This window comes from Durio zibethinus, chromosome 21, assembly GCF_047325235.1.
Source record: "Durio zibethinus cultivar Kanyao isolate XHJ-2024 chromosome 21, ASM4732523v1, whole genome shotgun sequence".
Lineage (NCBI taxonomy): Eukaryota > Viridiplantae > Streptophyta > Magnoliopsida > Malvales > Malvaceae > Durio > Durio zibethinus.
The window spans coordinates 573,555-590,803 of record NC_143182.1 but is presented as its reverse complement, the minus strand read 5'-3'; the positions used below and the strand labels follow the sequence as shown (position 1 = coordinate 590,803).

Genomic DNA, 17,249 nt, shown 5'->3' with positions numbered 1-17,249 from the left:
AACTGCTGTCTGCATTGATCTCAACACTCCATAAGCTTACACCTGTCATATAATTATTATGTTTGTGGTTCTTTGTCTGAGTTTTTTAGTAATCACTCTTCTTCAAGAAAAGGATTCATCACTCCTCGAACCATCTTCAACAGCCAAGAAGAAGCAAAGACATGAATCAATGACGAGATAAATGGCTGACTCTATGGGTTAAGCTAAAATTCTTTTCATATTTGATCTGCAAGCAATTCATCTTATAAATTATAAGCTGGTGTTCTAATTTTGTATTAGTATTACAAATTTAGCAATAGAACTTTGCCAATATATATTTAAAAAAAAAAAGTAGAAACTTCATACAGATTCTTCTCCGTATTTGATAGTATTACAAGTTTTACCAAATTGCCGGTATCTATCGCTAAAATTACCAAGTATGCGAAAAGATTTCGAAATCCAAAGGTGCATTTATAGTAAATGCTCCAGTGAACGCCAGAGGAAAACAAAAAAATCTCAATCCCCCACCCCCCTCCAAATCTCTAAATTTAGTAACTCCCTTACCAAAATGGAGCTATTAAAAAGTACTAAATCTAGCATGATAGAAAAAGGGAATGAGGAAAAAATCCAAAATTAGCAAGGCATCAGCAGATATAGCAACCAAGAGCTACCAAATCTCGCAAATTAACCATTTAAAAAAAGGGGGAAATGCCTAAAAGTTGGTCCAAAATGTTGAGCAATCAATCCTCTTGCCATTTCCATCCATCTCTCTCTATTAGACTCTAGTCAAAAAGAAAAAGACTCATCTCAGATGGACCCCTCAAACACCCTCAAAGTTGAAGCTGAAGAGCAAAGAGGGTTAAAAACATCCAGCATTTCATCTCCAAATTTGGCCAACTGCAATAAATACTTTTAAGAAGAAAAAAAAAGCTACAGTGAATTACATGTAAAAAGAAAAATGAGGTCAATTCATGAAACTCCCCAAGTGGGACCCACCGAGTTTAAGGAAAAAAACAAAAAGTGGGGCCCAGATATAGACCCCACCAGCACCTAAACTGTCCAAATGTGGCATAGGAATCATGCAAAGCACACTTTAAATAGAATGCAGAGCCATGCAAACTTGCCGTTTCCAGTCTTAAAACGCCTCCCTTTTTTATCTTCCCAATCTCTAATTTTAGCAATCTTTTCTTTTTCCCAGTCTTTTCCAAATTAAGCTCTTTCCTCTTTATAAACAAAGCAAAATTTATAATCAACGGAAAAAGTTGTTAGTCTTTAATTTGTTCTAAAGATTGAATCCTGAAAGAACCATATTCTTGTCTTTCTGGGGTTCAAAGAAGAGCAGAGAAAAATGGGTAGGGGGAAAATAGAGATAAAGAGAATAGAGAATGCTAATAGCAGGCAAGTCACATTCTCCAAGAGGCGTGCTGGTTTGCTCAAGAAGGCTAAGGAACTCGCCATTCTCTGTGATGCTGAGGTTGCCGTCATCATTTTCTCCAATACTGGCAAGCTCTTTGAGTTTTCCAGCTCTGGGTATGCAATGGACAACTTTTTATTTTCCAAAAAAAAATTATTTTTTTGAATTCTTTTTATAATTGCATGAGCATTTTTTTTGGTTCATTATATCTTAGAATTTACTATTTATCCTCCTTGAACTTAACTGGCCTTTTCTTTTTAATCAAAGAGGCTAAGGGCAATATTCATTGTTTAGGATATTTTTGTTTGTTTTGGATGATTCGAATGATGTTTACCAGGGTCATCCATTATGAACTTTAGTGGGATTAGATGGGTTTTGGAAATTTTTGTTTGCATGTTCGTTTGGATTGTATCTGCTGATAGTTTTGACTTTCTGGTCTTTTCTGTCATTTTGTTATGAACTGACTTCCCCTTATTCAAATTTACTTATTATTGTTATTATTATTATTAAGAAAAAAGCCAATTTTGCTCCATTTATATTTTATATTGAGTTCAGTAAAAACATTTTAGTAATAGAAAAAATATGACGAATAAATAACTTTTTTGGAATTGTCTGTTGCCTTTTGTTTCTTGATTGTTGCATGTGGTTTTTTGGATTGTACCTGTTCATGTAAATTGAAATTTTCATTATTGGGAACTTTTTTTAGCCAAAAAATTTTCTGCTGATAACATATTACATTATTACCATAAGATTTTGTTTGAGTTTGCAAGGACTGAATTGTTTTCAAATCCTCAATATTTGTTTGCTTGCTTTTATTATACCTACATCAAGTGAAAAGCTATATTCCTTTCATATCCCAAGTCAGGTTCTCATTAAAATTTCAAGGGGAACTTGGTATCAATAGATGTCGAAATGATTGATTTTTTTTTTTGTTGAATGTTACTAGCTTGGAAGTATTAGCCTCTGAAGTTTTTCCAAGGGACATGTTAATCTACATCAGTGACTATATGTTAACCCAGGGATCATAGATTAGTGACATAGTGGAGGCACTCCTGCTATAGGAGATGAGAGGTGCTCTGTTTTCTTAAGGATAGTTTATTTCTGTGTGTTTATTACGTTCAAGTCTAAGTTTATGAAATGGGAGTTTAAGGTAGAAACAGCTCTAGATTGTATAAAATGGAAGCAATTGTAGGAAATGGGTGGTAAACTAAAGGGAATAAAGTACAGGGATGCCAAACACATATATAATGCAAAGATTTGCTGCGAGAAAATTTTATTTGGGAGGAAACCAGAAATATTGGAATGTATGCTTATATGTGATTGATTGATAGATAGATTGATAGATCATTCAGGTTGCTCATTATTACTGCATGCTGTAATATTGAAATGGACTGAATGTTCTAACAGAAAAAATGTGTGCCTAATGTCTTTGAAGAACAAGATATTGACTTATTCATTTGTTCATTTGTGCAGCATGAAGAAAACACTTGCCAGATACAACAAGTGTTCTCAAGGTTCTTCTGAGATTGCTCAAGTGGAACATAAAGTAGAGGTAATCTGCAATTTATGTTTACATATGCAAATCTGTCTTTGTCTTGAAGCAACATATTGCAATTTCTTGATCTTTATGTTGGCTTTATGTTGTATCTCAAGATGATATTTGGAACCTAATTTACATTTTAGTGTACATGGCACGTGGTTACTATCAGTTGAAACAAAAGTTTAATTGTTGGTATAATGTGTTATTCCTTGACAAAATTTTTTTTTCCAAATATGTTTCTATTTCTTTTTTTCTTTTTTTCCTTACAATGGTTGTATGTTGAAAGTATACATATAGATGATTTAAAGTATACACTTGTTTTCAGAAAGACTCTAAGGAGGTAGATAATCTGAAGGACGTAATCGCAAAGCTACAAATTAAACAGTTGTATGTCATCTTAATTGTCTGTTATGGTTTAAGTATTACATTTTTTTCCAATACAGAGATATTGCTTTTGCTTAAGCTGATTATTGTTCTGATTTTATAGACAGCTATTGGGTAAGAACTTGACCAACATGAGCTTGAAAGAGCTTCAGCTTTTGGAGCAACAGCTTGACGAAGGGCTGTTATCAGTGAAGGAGAAAAAGGTTATTTGATATTTTTTCCAAGTTCATCAGATCTATTAGGTTAATTAGGTTCTTGTTTCTAGAAACAATTTGTTAACTTAAGCGGCCTTAATGAATCATACCATTTCAGGAACAATTGCTTATGGAACAACTACAGCAATCAAGAGTTCAGGTATGTTGGATCCCCACCTGCATGTCTTTGTTTTGTCTAAAAACTGAGTTCTTGAACAAAGAAGATGGATGTTGCAGTTCTCACCAATAATAAGATCATTTTGAAAAGAAAATAGGGATCTTGATCAGGAGACACACTAGAATTATACTTGGTTACACTTACATGGTGGAGGTGAGGTCTCAGAGAACTTGCAACACGTTGGTTATAAACACTTGAAGACAAGTTACTCTAAAGTGAGAATAATAATGATAGTAGTATGATAATGATGGGAACTGAAAGGATGGGAGGCAAGTGGGGAATGGAAAGTTTATGGAAAGCCATTTTATATGTGAAATATCACACCTTGAGAATCAGTAAAAGTTACAGCTTCCCACGCATCTTTCCTGTTGTGTATCTCTGTCAATAAAGTGGATTAATATCTGTTCACATGATCTAAAAGACAATAAAAAATAAAAAATAAAAAACCTTTAAGATAATTAATTCATATGAATTTCTGTTTCCAGGAGCAGCGGGCTATCCTTGAGAATGAAACTTTACGCAGACAGGCTAGTTACATTTTTCTTGATGAAACTGAATATCATTCATTATGTTTCGTGTCAAACATACCGTATTTTATTTTTGTCTACTAACGCAGGTTGAGGAGCTACGAAGTCTTTTTCCATCAACTGATCGCCGAGTCCAATCCTATCTTGAATGCTATCCTGTTGAAAGGAAGAATTCTCTCATGAGCCATAGCATTCCCAGTCCAGATGTGACCTGTAATTGCACTGTTGAAAAGGGAGATTCAGACACTACCTTGTATTTGGGGTATGTCTTTTCTTATACTTGGGTAGTTTGCTCTGGAAATGCCCCACCTTGACAAAATTTTCTGATATTTAATCATTTGTTTTTAGCAAGGATTGATCAAGGTTGCCTTCGGTTTTGCACTTTGGTTTTTAGCAACTACCCTTGTAAAAGGCAGATTTCTGATAACTGAGGCACTGCTTCATTTGTGTCTTATTAAGTTATTTCCATTTGTTGGCTTATCTCCTGCTGGGATCCGTAATAATGATTTACCATCATGAAAGAATTGACCAAGGATTTACTCTGGCTGTCATCATTGTAATTTTACCCTTAATTTTCGAGGCCTGCAACCAGCATAAAAGTAGTAGAACTCTAATAATAAAGTCAATGCTTCAATGAACTCTACGTCTCTGGATAATAGTATAACTCAGTTCTTATTGTTGGCTTAGTGTCTCAAGATGGTTTGAAATCATTTGCCCTTCTCATGCTATTGTAGTCAATCTTTTACTATTTTCTGAGGTCTCACATATACTTTCTGTATCTTTGGTTATCAGGTTGCCAAATGATTATCACAAGAGAAAGAAAGCTGAAAGAGAAACCCATTCCAACGACTCAGAGAGCCAATTGGGGCTGATGTGACCCTTTCTTTCATGGTGTTTGCTTTGCCTTTAATGGGGATGACGGAACTGAGACATGGTCCAGTTGAGTCTAGTTTGGTAGTTTATTAAAGCAACAGTTGTCCACATCAAAGAAGTCAACAAGGTGAAGGTATAGATGTTTCTTTTCAGGAGGAAGACTAAGTTTTCATCAGGTTATGGATAGAGTTTAGTCGTAACCGTTATTGGAAAAAGGATGAGGCTATTGCGAAAAAAAAAAAAGAAAAAGGCTTTCCTTTATTTATTATTTTTCTCTTTTTTGTATTACAATGGTTCTAGTTTTGCTTTCCACCGCAACTTTCTTTACCAATGGAATTAGTGAGGTTGCACTTAATGTTTCAATTGGTGACCGAGAAAATTTTGTTTTTTTGGCCTCCTTTTCCTTTCTGCTATTTACAGGGTTCTTAACTTTCTGCAACTTTTGCAAGTAAAAGTTATGTGATACTTGATTGGGTTTCGAGAGTACTCATTGCAAGAAAGCGATTCATTCGCTGGTCCAAAATCGAGAAACCTAGATTCTATCCTCTATTCTAACAGGAAAGAAGTTTACTGATTGAGCAAGAAAGATAGATGTCACTCTGCATGTTAACCATGGAACAATAAAAAAATATTTTTGTTTGTTTGAATATAAGAAGTTGAAACTGATATGTGATGCAATTCAATTTCCATCGTTAATATGGAAGATACGATGCTGTTATCAATTATCATAAAAGAAGTGTTACAAATGTTGATCTAAGCAACATAAATAAAAAGTTTTGAATGTGTTTTTTCCTTTTTACATAAGAAATAGTGGAGTTGATGCTATTGCTTGCGTTGTCGAACACCAAGAAGTAGTTCATTTCTGCCAGCCAATACTTTCGAGAACAAATTATCCACCTGCTTTTCTAAAGCTTCCAGCTGATTCTCGAAAACACCCAATCTTCTCTCCAAATCCTTGGCTGCATCACTGTTTTTCCCAGAGACTATGGCTGATGCTAAGGAAGCTGCTGCATTGTTCAGCTCCTTAACCTCTTTCAATACCTCACCTTTCTCCACTATAACCTCAGAAATATATGAATCTACACCAATTAACAAAGCACTATTGAACCTGGCAATCAATTGTTTGATTTCCAAGTATGGTTTAGCCTCTCCAGACAAGGCAGCCAAAACAACGCCACATACCCAAAAGCCAATATTCTTTACTTCCATCAAAGCTTGATTGACTACCCTTTCCTTGCAGGAGCTGAACTCGTCGCCATCTCCCTTGTTTTTCTGTCTTTTAAAGTCCTTGCTCGTACTTTGCGGCTGAATTGCTTTGAGATGTTTAATTGCCAAAGAAGGTGAATTATCCAGAAGGCCCAGAGCATGAGCAAACGAAAGTCGAGCATGCGCCAGATGAGAAAGAGAGGAACTAACAGAATTGAGAAGCTCCAGCAAATGCAAGTCGTAGTTGAGATACTCGTCAAGAGAGGCAACTTCCCAGCTGCTCATGGGGTAGTCTATATCCACAACTAGCTTTGCAAATGCCCTGTTGATAAGAGGTAGGAGCTCAAAACATCGTTGAATCCATAAGAAAGACAATATTTCTGATCCGGATATTGAATTCAACAACAACTGATTCAGGCAATTCGAAACATCAGACCGAAAAGCCTGAAGAGCAGCTGATAAAACATCTGCCTCCGATTGGTGGTGGTAGTAGTGATGGTGCTTCTCCGGCTTGGAGTATAATTTGCTAAGCTTTTCTATCAAAAGTACCATTGACAACCAAACAAAATATGAGGTTTTTTGTTGATAAGGCTTTTTCTTTGGCCAGATGTGGCGTTCAAATTTGCTTTTATACAAGGTAAGGAAAGTCAGAGGTTAGTGTTGCTTTAGCTGAACAGAAACAGTCAGAGTTGCAAATCAGCAGCGTGTGTGGTACAACTAGGATTCCCCATAGAAAATTCAAATCCAGGTGAGAAATTGGCTGTCGTCAAATGTGCTGATCATGTTTTTTAGTGTTTATTTTTATCGAACGCGGTTTTGTATACTTGGTCCACTTGCGCCGCCTTAATTTGCAAGCAATCTTGCCAATCCTTGGGCCTGAGCTGGAGGCTGGAAGGATGAAAGAAAGTGCTGTGCTCTACTTAATAGTTTTGCTCATATTTTATGTGGTTTTCAAGTTGCTTCCGACAGGCGCATTTTGGAATCTTCTCATACTCAGTCACTCATGAATTTATTATTTCATGATCATAGCTATGCTAGCAATTGGCTAAAAATTAAAGGGATGTTGGTGTTTATTATTAATATCCGCTGATCTAATCCTTATTTTTGTAAAAATGACACTCGGAAATTATTGATTTTTTATGGCTTTCTTGAGAATCTTGTTTGAAACAACGAAAGAATCCAGATTAAAGCAGTTGGAGAGGTGGTCGTTTACCAATCAACATTATGAACTGCGAAAACTTGAATAAAACACAAATCCGAGTTTGCTGTCAGTTCGTACACGTTGGCCACGGATTGAGCAGCCTAGTGGCCAATAGGGTCCAAGACCACAATTTATCACTTTCAAGGACTTCAAATTTCGGAAAATAATAGGTTTGGCAGCGTTGGAAAACCAGGAGGCCCGTAATGACCCATGTTCAAGCATCTGAACGAAGGCTTTTGAATAAGATTCAGACATAAAATTGCCCAACGACATAGTTTGGGCTGGTCGGCAAAGATAAAAGCAATCAGAGATGGGCTTAGGATGTCGTCTATCTTTCACTAAAAACCCATTTATGTATGGAATCTTATTTTGTCGAACGTTTTCTGATTATGACTGTTAGAAATCAATGGCCAGGGTCCAGGGCAGGAACTATGGTTGGAACATGTTTCATAGCTTGCTAAAGCAGCCTCGTAACAAAACAAAAGGGTTCGGACTTGGGACCGGATGGAGGATGGTTGCCTCAGACAGGACAGGGTAGAATTTTGGACAGTTTGAATATAACAAATATCCAATTCGGAAAGGAAATTTGAAATCTTATCATTTTGGACTATTCTAAATTGGATCTGATTAGATACAAAGTTCAATTATTTGAATGAAGTTTAGAATTATCGAAGCCTCTTTCTCAAGCGGCAATTAGCAAAGAAAGACTTGGAGTAGGGGGCGTGTTTAGTTGTAAAACTATGAGTTCCTAACGTAGAGATTAGGCTTCAGCCGCCCCTGGAATTGCATGCAGGCAGTCCCCTATGCTACTGTCGTACTGGCTACTCCCCAATTGTCAATTCTTCTGCATATATATAATGCTACCATAGTTAGAAAGGCCGTTCAAAAATCCACAATTCAACTTTGTTCTTCGTAATACCTTATTTGGAAAGAACTTTTTTCCCATAAAATGAACCGAAAGAAAGAGAATCAAAACAACCCATCTTGTGTTTTATTTTTTTCCTATTCTTTCAACTACCAAACCAATCTTCCCAAGGTATAGGGTCCCATCTCATGCATGGAATCCAATTACTATTATTGATATCAATGATTAATCCAATTCTGCATAAGCGACATCAATGATTTACATATTCACCCTGTGCTCCTTGTTGAAACTTGAAAAACCCTTCTCTTTTAAGGCAAGCTACATATATAAATTACATATATAAAACTAGAATTCATAGGTTAGTTCGACAACCAATCGGCAACAACAAGAATGAAGACTGAAGATTAAGACATTAGCGAGCTATTATATATGTTTTATTCGTAGTTCTTCCTTCATTTAGTTTCTAATTCTCTTGAAGCACTGTCTGTAACCTTCTGGTTTCTGTTTTTTGATACAGCTATTCTTTTTGTTCTTTCTCATTACAACTAATTCACTTACTTCCTTTGAATAAAAATTTTCAATTATTAAAAGTAATGCGGTGCATTTTAATGCAGATAAGACCAAAACTTTCAAATCATAATGAAGTTGCAATTTTTACCTAATACTAACTGGTTTCATTGGAAATATTTCCTCTAATTCAGGTCCTATTACGGTAAAAAAAAAAAAAAAAAGGTTCCTCCCTCCTTTCAGGTATAGACGATAAACACTGATCATCTTAGTTTCTCAAAGTCAATTTAGTTCTTAGTTTCTGGTTATAATTTGAAAAAAAAGTTCAGAGAATTTTCCATTTATTTTTGTGGTCACTTTCTATCTCAATTTTGGGTAAACGTTTTTGTTTCAATTATCTAAATGCATTTTCATATGATTTTTACCTTTGCATATTTATGATTTGATATAAAATTTCAATAGCAATAATTTCATAGAACGAGAATACAAGGACAATATCAAAATTATTATAGTACTATATAACATCTAATTTATATATGGTCGGCTTTGATTTACGTTTCGTCTCTTTTATATTTTTTTTCTACGTTAAATATTCTATTTCTTTTTATTGGATAAATTAATTAATAGAAAATATTAAGCTAAACTACAAAGTTCTCTTGAAAGCCAAGCCTGTATATATAGTTAAAATTATGATAAATTGAATCTTAATCATTGATATTAAAAATTCATTACTTTATCGACAAACTGTTGATATATACATAGAGTTTTCAGTTTTCTCCTCAAAGTGATGGTAAAAATAATGGGAATCAAACTATTATGAAATTAAAAACTTTCAATTATGTATTATCAAGCAAGGGTTTTAACTAGAATTAAGTACTTGTAGCAATAGGTTATTCTAGTAGGAATCGCTATTCAAATTAATCGTGAAGATTTAGTACTCTTCCATGTTCATTGAATGACCAAAATATCTTTAATTACCCTCACATGGCGTAACATGATTGGACGTTGCCTAAGAATCATGTCATTCTTAATTTAAACGAGATTGTTTCGTTGAAAAAAATGGAAAAGAAAATTTGACTCAAACCAAGCTTAGCTAGCTGCCTTGCTGTTTGCTGAAATCTTATTCATTTAAAACAATTATTCTTCACAATTTGAAGTAAAACAGCCCGCTTTTGGACCTAAAACTATCAGCCACAGCCTTCTCTTTCTGTCATTGTTTTTTTCCCACAGAAAGTAAGAGAAAACACAATGGAGAAAAACTCTTTTCTCCTTCTTGCTGTCTTCCTCATTTTAATTTCATGTATGGTAGCTCCAAATCATGGCAAGAAGCAAACGCTAGCTCTTGGCCATCTTTACAAGACTAAAATGAAGGGAAGTTCTGGCATTAATCAGAGTCCTTTCAAGGCAATTCACCACATAAACAAGAGCAGGGTTCATCCACAGGAGGGAATGAATGAGAAGGATAGAATTGAAAAGTTGCCTGGACAACCTCATGTCCAATTTTCACAGTATGGTGGCTGTGTAACAGTTGATAAATCAGCAGGTCGTGCGCTTTATTACTATTTCGTCGAAGCTCAGCATTTTAAGAAGTCTTTGCCTGTTCTTCTTTGGCTTAATGGAGGTACTTTGAATATTCTCCTTCACCATTGTACTAATTTTACTTTGTTAAGTGCCAAAAAACAAACTTCATGGATTCAAAACTTTATCCCTTCTCGAATTTCTTCTTTTTTTTTTGTGGTCATGATAGAGATATCCTACAAATCTCAGGAATCTTATCGGAACATTTTGATATCTCCATTATTGCTCAAGTAGTTACTTGGCAATTTCTCTGTCACTGTCTTTCCTATAATGAGGCCACAACTCTTATGCTGGAGCTAATTATTAATATGGTGCCACTATCAATCATGACATTACAAATATTTTTAGATATGTGAAATATAGTTCCAATTATAACAATAATCATTGTAAAATTTTAATTACAAGTTGTAATATGTAATAGATGCATAATGTATCTTCATCTTCTTGCCCTGTTAACCACCAAGTTTTGCCGGGATGGCAGCGTTTGAAATCCCACAATTCACTCCTGTGGAGGATTTCTCAGCATGCACGTTGTACCAATATTCAGTCTTTTAAAATAAAGAAATACTACTACCTAAGAAGCTTATTGTCTAGTGTGTGTATATATTATTACTATAGCCATTTTTTTTTATTATAATCATTCTGTTTTCTAGAACCCCCAAGTTGGTTGAATGAGTGATGTCAAATTCTACTATGATTAAATTTGTGGGTTTTACTGTTCTAGTTTCTCTTTTGTTCATTGACTCTAAATCACTTTCTAATGAAAATTGCTATCAGAAGTCAGAACTCTGGCATTTTATTAGTATAAAATAATAAAATAGTTTCAGTTTGACTTTATTCTTAGGGCACCTCTAACTGGTTTTGTTGTACTGTCACTGTGAAACTGTAATTTGATAGTATGAGTTTGCTTAATGTTGTGATCACTGATCAGGCCCAGGCTGTTCATCTCTAGCCTATGGAGCAATGGAAGAGCTTGGACCCTTTCGAGTTCATAGCAATGGAAAAACACTATACAAAAATAAATACTCATGGAACTATGGTACACTACCTGTTAATCAATGCAGTTTTTTCATTGTTTCAAGCTTAGCTCAAGCTTAGCTCCTTTTTTAAGTTGATTTTTTTATTTTAAATATTTCCAGCTGCAAATGTTTTGTTTCTGGAGTCTCCTGCTGGTGTAGGATTTTCGTACTCCAACACAACATCAGATTATGATGAGAGTGGTGATAGTAAAACAGCTGCTGATAATTATGTGTTCTTGTTAAATTGGTTGGAAAGGTTTCCTGAATACAAAAGCAGGGATTTTTATATATCTGGTGAAGGCTATGCGGGGCATTATGTCCCTCAACTTGCACATACCATTCACCAACACAACAATAAGGCTAACAAGACCCTTATCAATCTCGAAGGAATTATAGTATGGTTCTCTCTCTGTCTTCCTGTCTTTTTTCTTTCTATTTCAATCAGTAATTGAAGACTTAAGAGTCTGTGGCACATAATTGAACCTAGACTTGATGTCATTTTTGCTTTTTTTTTTTTTTCCAACATGAAGAAATGATTGAAGCTTAGAAATTAAACTATTATGAGGGTTAGCTTTTCTTTTCGCTTTTATTGTTCTGGCCTTATGTTCAACATAAAACTTGATTGCAGATTGGAAATGCTGTGATCAATAATGAAACTGATGTCAAAGGAATATATGATTACTTTGAGGGCCATGCTCTCATTTCAGATGAAATTGCGTACAGGATTCACAAATAATGTAATTTTGCATCCGAGAACAGCTCAGAGTCCGGTGAGTGCAATGGAGCCACTGATGACGCGGACAGGGGTGTTTACTACATCGATATTTACAATATCTATGCCCCCTTATGCAACGATTCCAGTCTCACAATCCAGCCCAAGAAGCCTTCTGTAAGTTGACTTAACACCCACACAACGATAACATTCTTTTTGTAGTCTCACGACGTTAGTCTTTCACGCAAGTATTGTTAATATGGGCCAAGTCCAAATTTTAAGGCCATTTCAAGTTTGGGATGCAATATGTCTTGGGGATTGGCCCAGTTCTTCTGTAACCTCTTTTGGGCTGGCAGTCCAGAATGCCTGCGGGATTAGTTCTTAAACAATTTCATTCGAAATTCTACTGAGATTAGCGTAGTGTTTGCTTTTTACCAGCTTTGCTAAATCTAGCTAACAGGTAGTAACTTTTGTGGCTTGTGGTTGGTGTAGGTGATGAATTTTGATCCATGCAGCGACTATTACGTATATGCTTATCTAAACAGGGCTGATGTTCAAGAGGCCATGCACGCTAATGTAACAAAACTGGACCATTATTGGGAAGCCTGCAGCGACATCATAAAAAAATGGGGAGATAGCCCTTCAACAATCATTCCCCTTCTACGGGAGTTAATGGCTGACGGAATCAGAGTGTGGATTTTTAGGTAATAAAAGCATTGCTGCCATCGATTTTAATACATATCATTATTGCCTTGTTTAGTTGATGAAATCATGGGAACAGAACAGTAGACCAAAAGGCCCAAAACTTTTCCTAGATTGTATTAACTAACCCTCGTGGCCTTAGACTAATGGTTGGACAATATAGCAGAAATTGACTCTTCACCGTCTCAAATTGTTGTATCAGATCTCGATACGACTGCTCAATAGACGTACCGGCTAAACCCTTTAAGATATTCAATAGAAGGCTGTTTGTAAATCTTACACGTCTTTGCTGCATATCACGCAGTGGTGATACAGATGGAAGGATACCAGTTACTTCAACCAAGTACTCCATTAATAAGATGAAACTTCCAGTTAAAACAAAGTGGCATCCTTGGTACCTTGATGGAGAGGTAAATTTTCTTTCTCTTCCGTTCCAATGCTTGCTCTCTAATGTCTCCCATCTTTCAATTCCAATCTTCTGATTGCCATAAATCAACTATAGTTCCTGTTAATGTGAACTTAATCCCTTTCATTTCTTTACAAAGTCCAGGAAATCGATTGACACATTCGCCTTTGGTACTATTTATATGGCAGGTTGGTGGTTATACTCAGGTATACACGGGAGATTTAACATTTGCTTCCGTAAGAGGGGCAGGGCACCAAGTGCCAAGCTTTCAACCAAAGAGGGCTCTTTCACTGATCCAGCACTTTCTTGCTGGCACTCCTCTTCCAGATACCTCAAAATATACCTGATTTTCTCTTGACATTTTAGGGTCTTTCATTGTTTCATCAAGAATTTTAATTAGCGATCTGGAAAGTTGTTTATTATATCACGGATGCTATTTTGTCTGCAAAGTAACGGAAACCGGAAAAAAAAATACAAATGGTCATTCTAAAAATTATTATTCAATGAAAATTTTTGGTTTAATCAATCAAATTGCATAACTAGGTTACAGAACAATTAATTTAATTAAATGGAACTTATTAAATTGGTTGCATCAACTGTAATGTAAGTTAAGTGCCGTAAGAGATTTTAGAGTTGGGATCTCCGCAGTTAAAATAGAATATATATGTGTGAGCAGGAAACCAATCTAGGGAAAGAACACAAATTTTGGACATGATTCAAATTGCAGTTTCTTCAGAGATGTGATGTGTAGCCATGCATCTGAAACAAGGACACAAGGTTTCTCCGGATTACTACGTTAAACAAATCCCAATGTACACATAAGGATGTCAATCCAATGCATTTGTAAATAACAAGAATTTTAAATATTTTTGGAAACTGTACAATTCATTCCCTTAGACACATTAGCTCCCGTATACTACTGGTTCTGGATATTATCAGAGATCATAGGCCAACAATGCTTCCAAAGATCTCTTTTTTGCAGTCTTCAATGATTGATACAGAAGGAGATGGGAAAGCCACAAATGAACCTTTTTGTTAGGATAAAAAAAACCCTAATCTAATTAAACTAACGAAATGATAAATTAATTACACAAAAGATAATAATTTAATGTGTTTCAGTTTAATCAACTTACGTCCACCAATAAAAAAAAATCACTAATTGTAAAGAATTACAAACATGCAAATCACATTAACAACAATCACAATCAATACCTATAAAGTCTTTTATTTTAATCTAGTCCTATAAATTATTCTCAACCCAAACACACACATATTCATGTGCGCCTATACATCATACCTATGTAAACCATCTCATTCTCCTCTAGTCCATTCAAAAGATGTCAATCTCTTGGAGTCCTATGATGTGTTTACCCAATAAAACTTAATAACTCTCTTATATCTTTATTTTATACCCAATCTTATGGAAACTTCATCTATTTATAAGTATACTAACTTGCTTATCAAGAATCTTTTTACTCTTAGAATTTTTCTCTTGCACGTCTTCTTATTCATAAAGTAATATCTAATTAATTTCAAATAAATCTTTTATGTGATTTGAATCACTATTTCCAACATTTTTAACCTTGGAAAATGATGATTGGCAAGCTTCGCAAGGAAAGTAGATGGCTGGCTATCTTTCCATTTAGCTTTACATTAACAACATGGTTATTTGTAAAACCAATTAAGTATAAGCTAAAATAAATTCATAATACAATTGATTGAGATAGAAACATCAATTGTGAACCTTTCAACAATAAGCTTATTTGTTACCGAGGGTCTTTTTTCCATCAAAATTTAATGTGAAATTGCAAAAATAAAATATCATAATTGACAAGTAAAAGAACATACTTACATTAATTGACTACAGTTATTGCTGAAAAATTTCATTTTGTAATATCAGTAAAAAAAAAACAGGACTATTTTAAGTATTTTTATATATGGGAGGACTCTTTAATAAAGATTGAGAAATCCAAAGGCCTATTGATAAATAATTCAAGTTTTTTTATTAATAGGGTTAACTTATTCAATTTTCAACGATTAATCAAAAGAAAAATACAAACTTATTTCTCTTCTGTTTTTATATAGAAAAGATAAATTGAAGGATTCCAAGTGAAGAGAAAGAACAAATCTATAAGGAGAATTGTCTGTCAGATGTGAATAAATAATTTTTTTCAATTTTAAAGTATTTATTGTTAAGTCTTGAGGTATAAATTGTAATCGAGAAACCCTAAAATTTTAGGATTTCTATTATTCCTCTTTGGACAGATAATTTAGGCTTTAATTAGGGTCAAATTAAGTGTTAAGAAAGTTGGTAATGTGATTTTATTGCTGAAACAAAAATTTGATGGGAATAAAAAAAAAATTTTGTTTCGTATGAATCCTGATATGAACCCTATGTTTGCAGTGATGAATTAAGGTTATATTCTGCATTAAAAGATTAAATATTGCTATGATTATTATATATCATTGGAAAGCATGTTAAATTTACTTTCTAATGAAATAAACAAGAGTCCAATTCAAGTTTTTCATGAAGAGTTATCTAATTTTTATCTAAGGATGTGCAGGCTACCTAGTAACAGCAGTAAGGAAGAATTACAAAATTCTTCTTAATTTTTATACAAGGATTTATAAATTAAGCCATATATGCTTGGAAAGATTATTGAATCTACTTTTCAATGAAACAAGCGAAATTGAATTTGGAATTTCTTATGAATAAATACATAATTTTTATAAGAAGTATATATGTTGTCTGGCAGCAGCATATGACATGGATTGCAAAAATTGTTATAATTAATCCATAAGGAAACATGAGATGAGCCATATATGATTAGAAAGTTTTTTGAGTTTAGTTTCTAACGCATTAAAAAATTTTTAATTCTGAATTGGATATTTTAATATATGATCATTTTCGTGAAAGTAGCACAGGCTACCAGAATTAATTACTCGAGTTATGTCTTGTTTAACTTAATTATTTTAGTATAAGTTATCTCAAATAAGTTGATTAATTACTATTATGTTGAAATTATCTTGAATAGGTCATTAATTATTTGAGGAGATAAATTAAGTGGTGAAATTGGAAGAAGGTAAGTAAATCTCATACACTTTGCTTGTTTTTGAATCTATGTATATATGTATGTTTTTTAATGAATAAATGTTTGATTTTTTTATTTTTGATGTATGAAAATAGGATTGAACATATGATTATTTTGTATTTTTGTTATATAAATGATAGATCATGCATATGAATGAAATGAAAAAATGATTTATGTTTAAATAATGATTTTATAATAGCTACATTTTTATGTCCCTAGAAAGTGGGATCATAGACATCAGAACTGGTTCTACGGTCTTCTAACGGGTTATAGTAGTTAGCATAGACATGATCATACGACCCTGCTAATGAGTTATAGTAGTTAACGTAAGATTCTAGCTAACAGATTATAATAGTTAGTAATGATCATGAGGATAAAATTGTTGATACGATCAATGTTACGGGTTATAGTAGTGCCTGTAACTAACGATAAATGAATGATAATGATAATTTGTGATGAATGATTTTTATAAATTGATTCATGATTTGGTGACATATTTTGATATTGATTTATGATCTATAAATGCTTAATAAAATGCTGATTTTTGAACTATTTTTGATATTATGAGTTTATAAATGTTTTTGAAAATGATCTATATAGTACTATGAAAATTATATTTGATTCGATAAAATATGTAAACCTTTACTTACTGAGTTATGATTTGCTCATTTTTTATTTTTTTTTATTTTACAGATAATATGAATGATAAGTATGATTACTCTTGAAAAAAATTAGAAAAATCAAGCATTAAAAAACTACTTAAAAATTAAAATTTTATAACATGTTATTTTTTTTAGATGTAATACTCGACTTTAAATCTTTTGAGACTTATTATTTAGTTATTTTACTTATTGAAAATCTTATTTTAATTG

The 17,249-nt window shown here is 33.7% G+C and overlaps 4 protein-coding genes across 4 annotated transcripts; 3 read left to right on the top strand and 1 right to left on the bottom strand.

Moving 5' to 3' along the window:
* Nucleotides 1-1,104: 1,104 nt before the first annotated feature.
* On the top strand, nucleotides 1,105-5,452 carry LOC111304519 (agamous-like MADS-box protein AGL15). Its single transcript, XM_022901119.2, has 8 exons — nucleotides 1,105-1,509; nucleotides 2,867-2,945; nucleotides 3,259-3,320; nucleotides 3,421-3,520; nucleotides 3,630-3,671; nucleotides 4,175-4,216; nucleotides 4,306-4,478; nucleotides 5,009-5,452. Exons 1-8 carry the CDS (start codon nucleotides 1,328-1,330, stop codon nucleotides 5,091-5,093), a joined length of 765 nt encoding a protein of 254 aa, XP_022756854.1. The 5' UTR covers nucleotides 1,105-1,327; the 3' UTR covers nucleotides 5,094-5,452.
* Nucleotides 5,453-5,759: 307 nt separating this feature from the next.
* LOC111305844 (protein BPS1, chloroplastic-like) lies at nucleotides 5,760-6,915 on the bottom strand. Its single transcript, XM_022903707.2, has one exon. It carries the CDS (start codon nucleotides 6,845-6,847, stop codon nucleotides 5,912-5,914), a length of 936 nt encoding a protein of 311 aa, XP_022759442.1. The 5' UTR covers nucleotides 6,848-6,915; the 3' UTR covers nucleotides 5,760-5,911.
* A 2,992-nt stretch (nucleotides 6,916-9,907) lies between these two features.
* Nucleotides 9,908-12,336, top strand: LOC111304520 (serine carboxypeptidase-like 40). The gene is made up of 4 exons (XM_022901120.2): nucleotides 9,908-10,489; nucleotides 11,378-11,485; nucleotides 11,586-11,860; nucleotides 12,094-12,336. Exons 1-4 carry the CDS (start codon nucleotides 10,117-10,119, stop codon nucleotides 12,199-12,201), a joined length of 864 nt encoding a protein of 287 aa, XP_022756855.2. The 5' UTR covers nucleotides 9,908-10,116; the 3' UTR covers nucleotides 12,202-12,336.
* Nucleotides 12,205-13,632, top strand: LOC149512733 (serine carboxypeptidase-like 40). Its single transcript, XM_089750088.1, has 4 exons — nucleotides 12,205-12,354; nucleotides 12,670-12,881; nucleotides 13,184-13,289; nucleotides 13,474-13,632. The coding sequence occupies exons 2-4, from the start codon at nucleotides 12,673-12,675 to the stop codon at nucleotides 13,630-13,632; spliced, it is 474 nt and encodes a 157-aa protein (XP_089606214.1). The 5' UTR covers nucleotides 12,205-12,354; nucleotides 12,670-12,672.
* The last annotated feature ends 3,617 nt before the right edge of the window (nucleotides 13,633-17,249 follow it).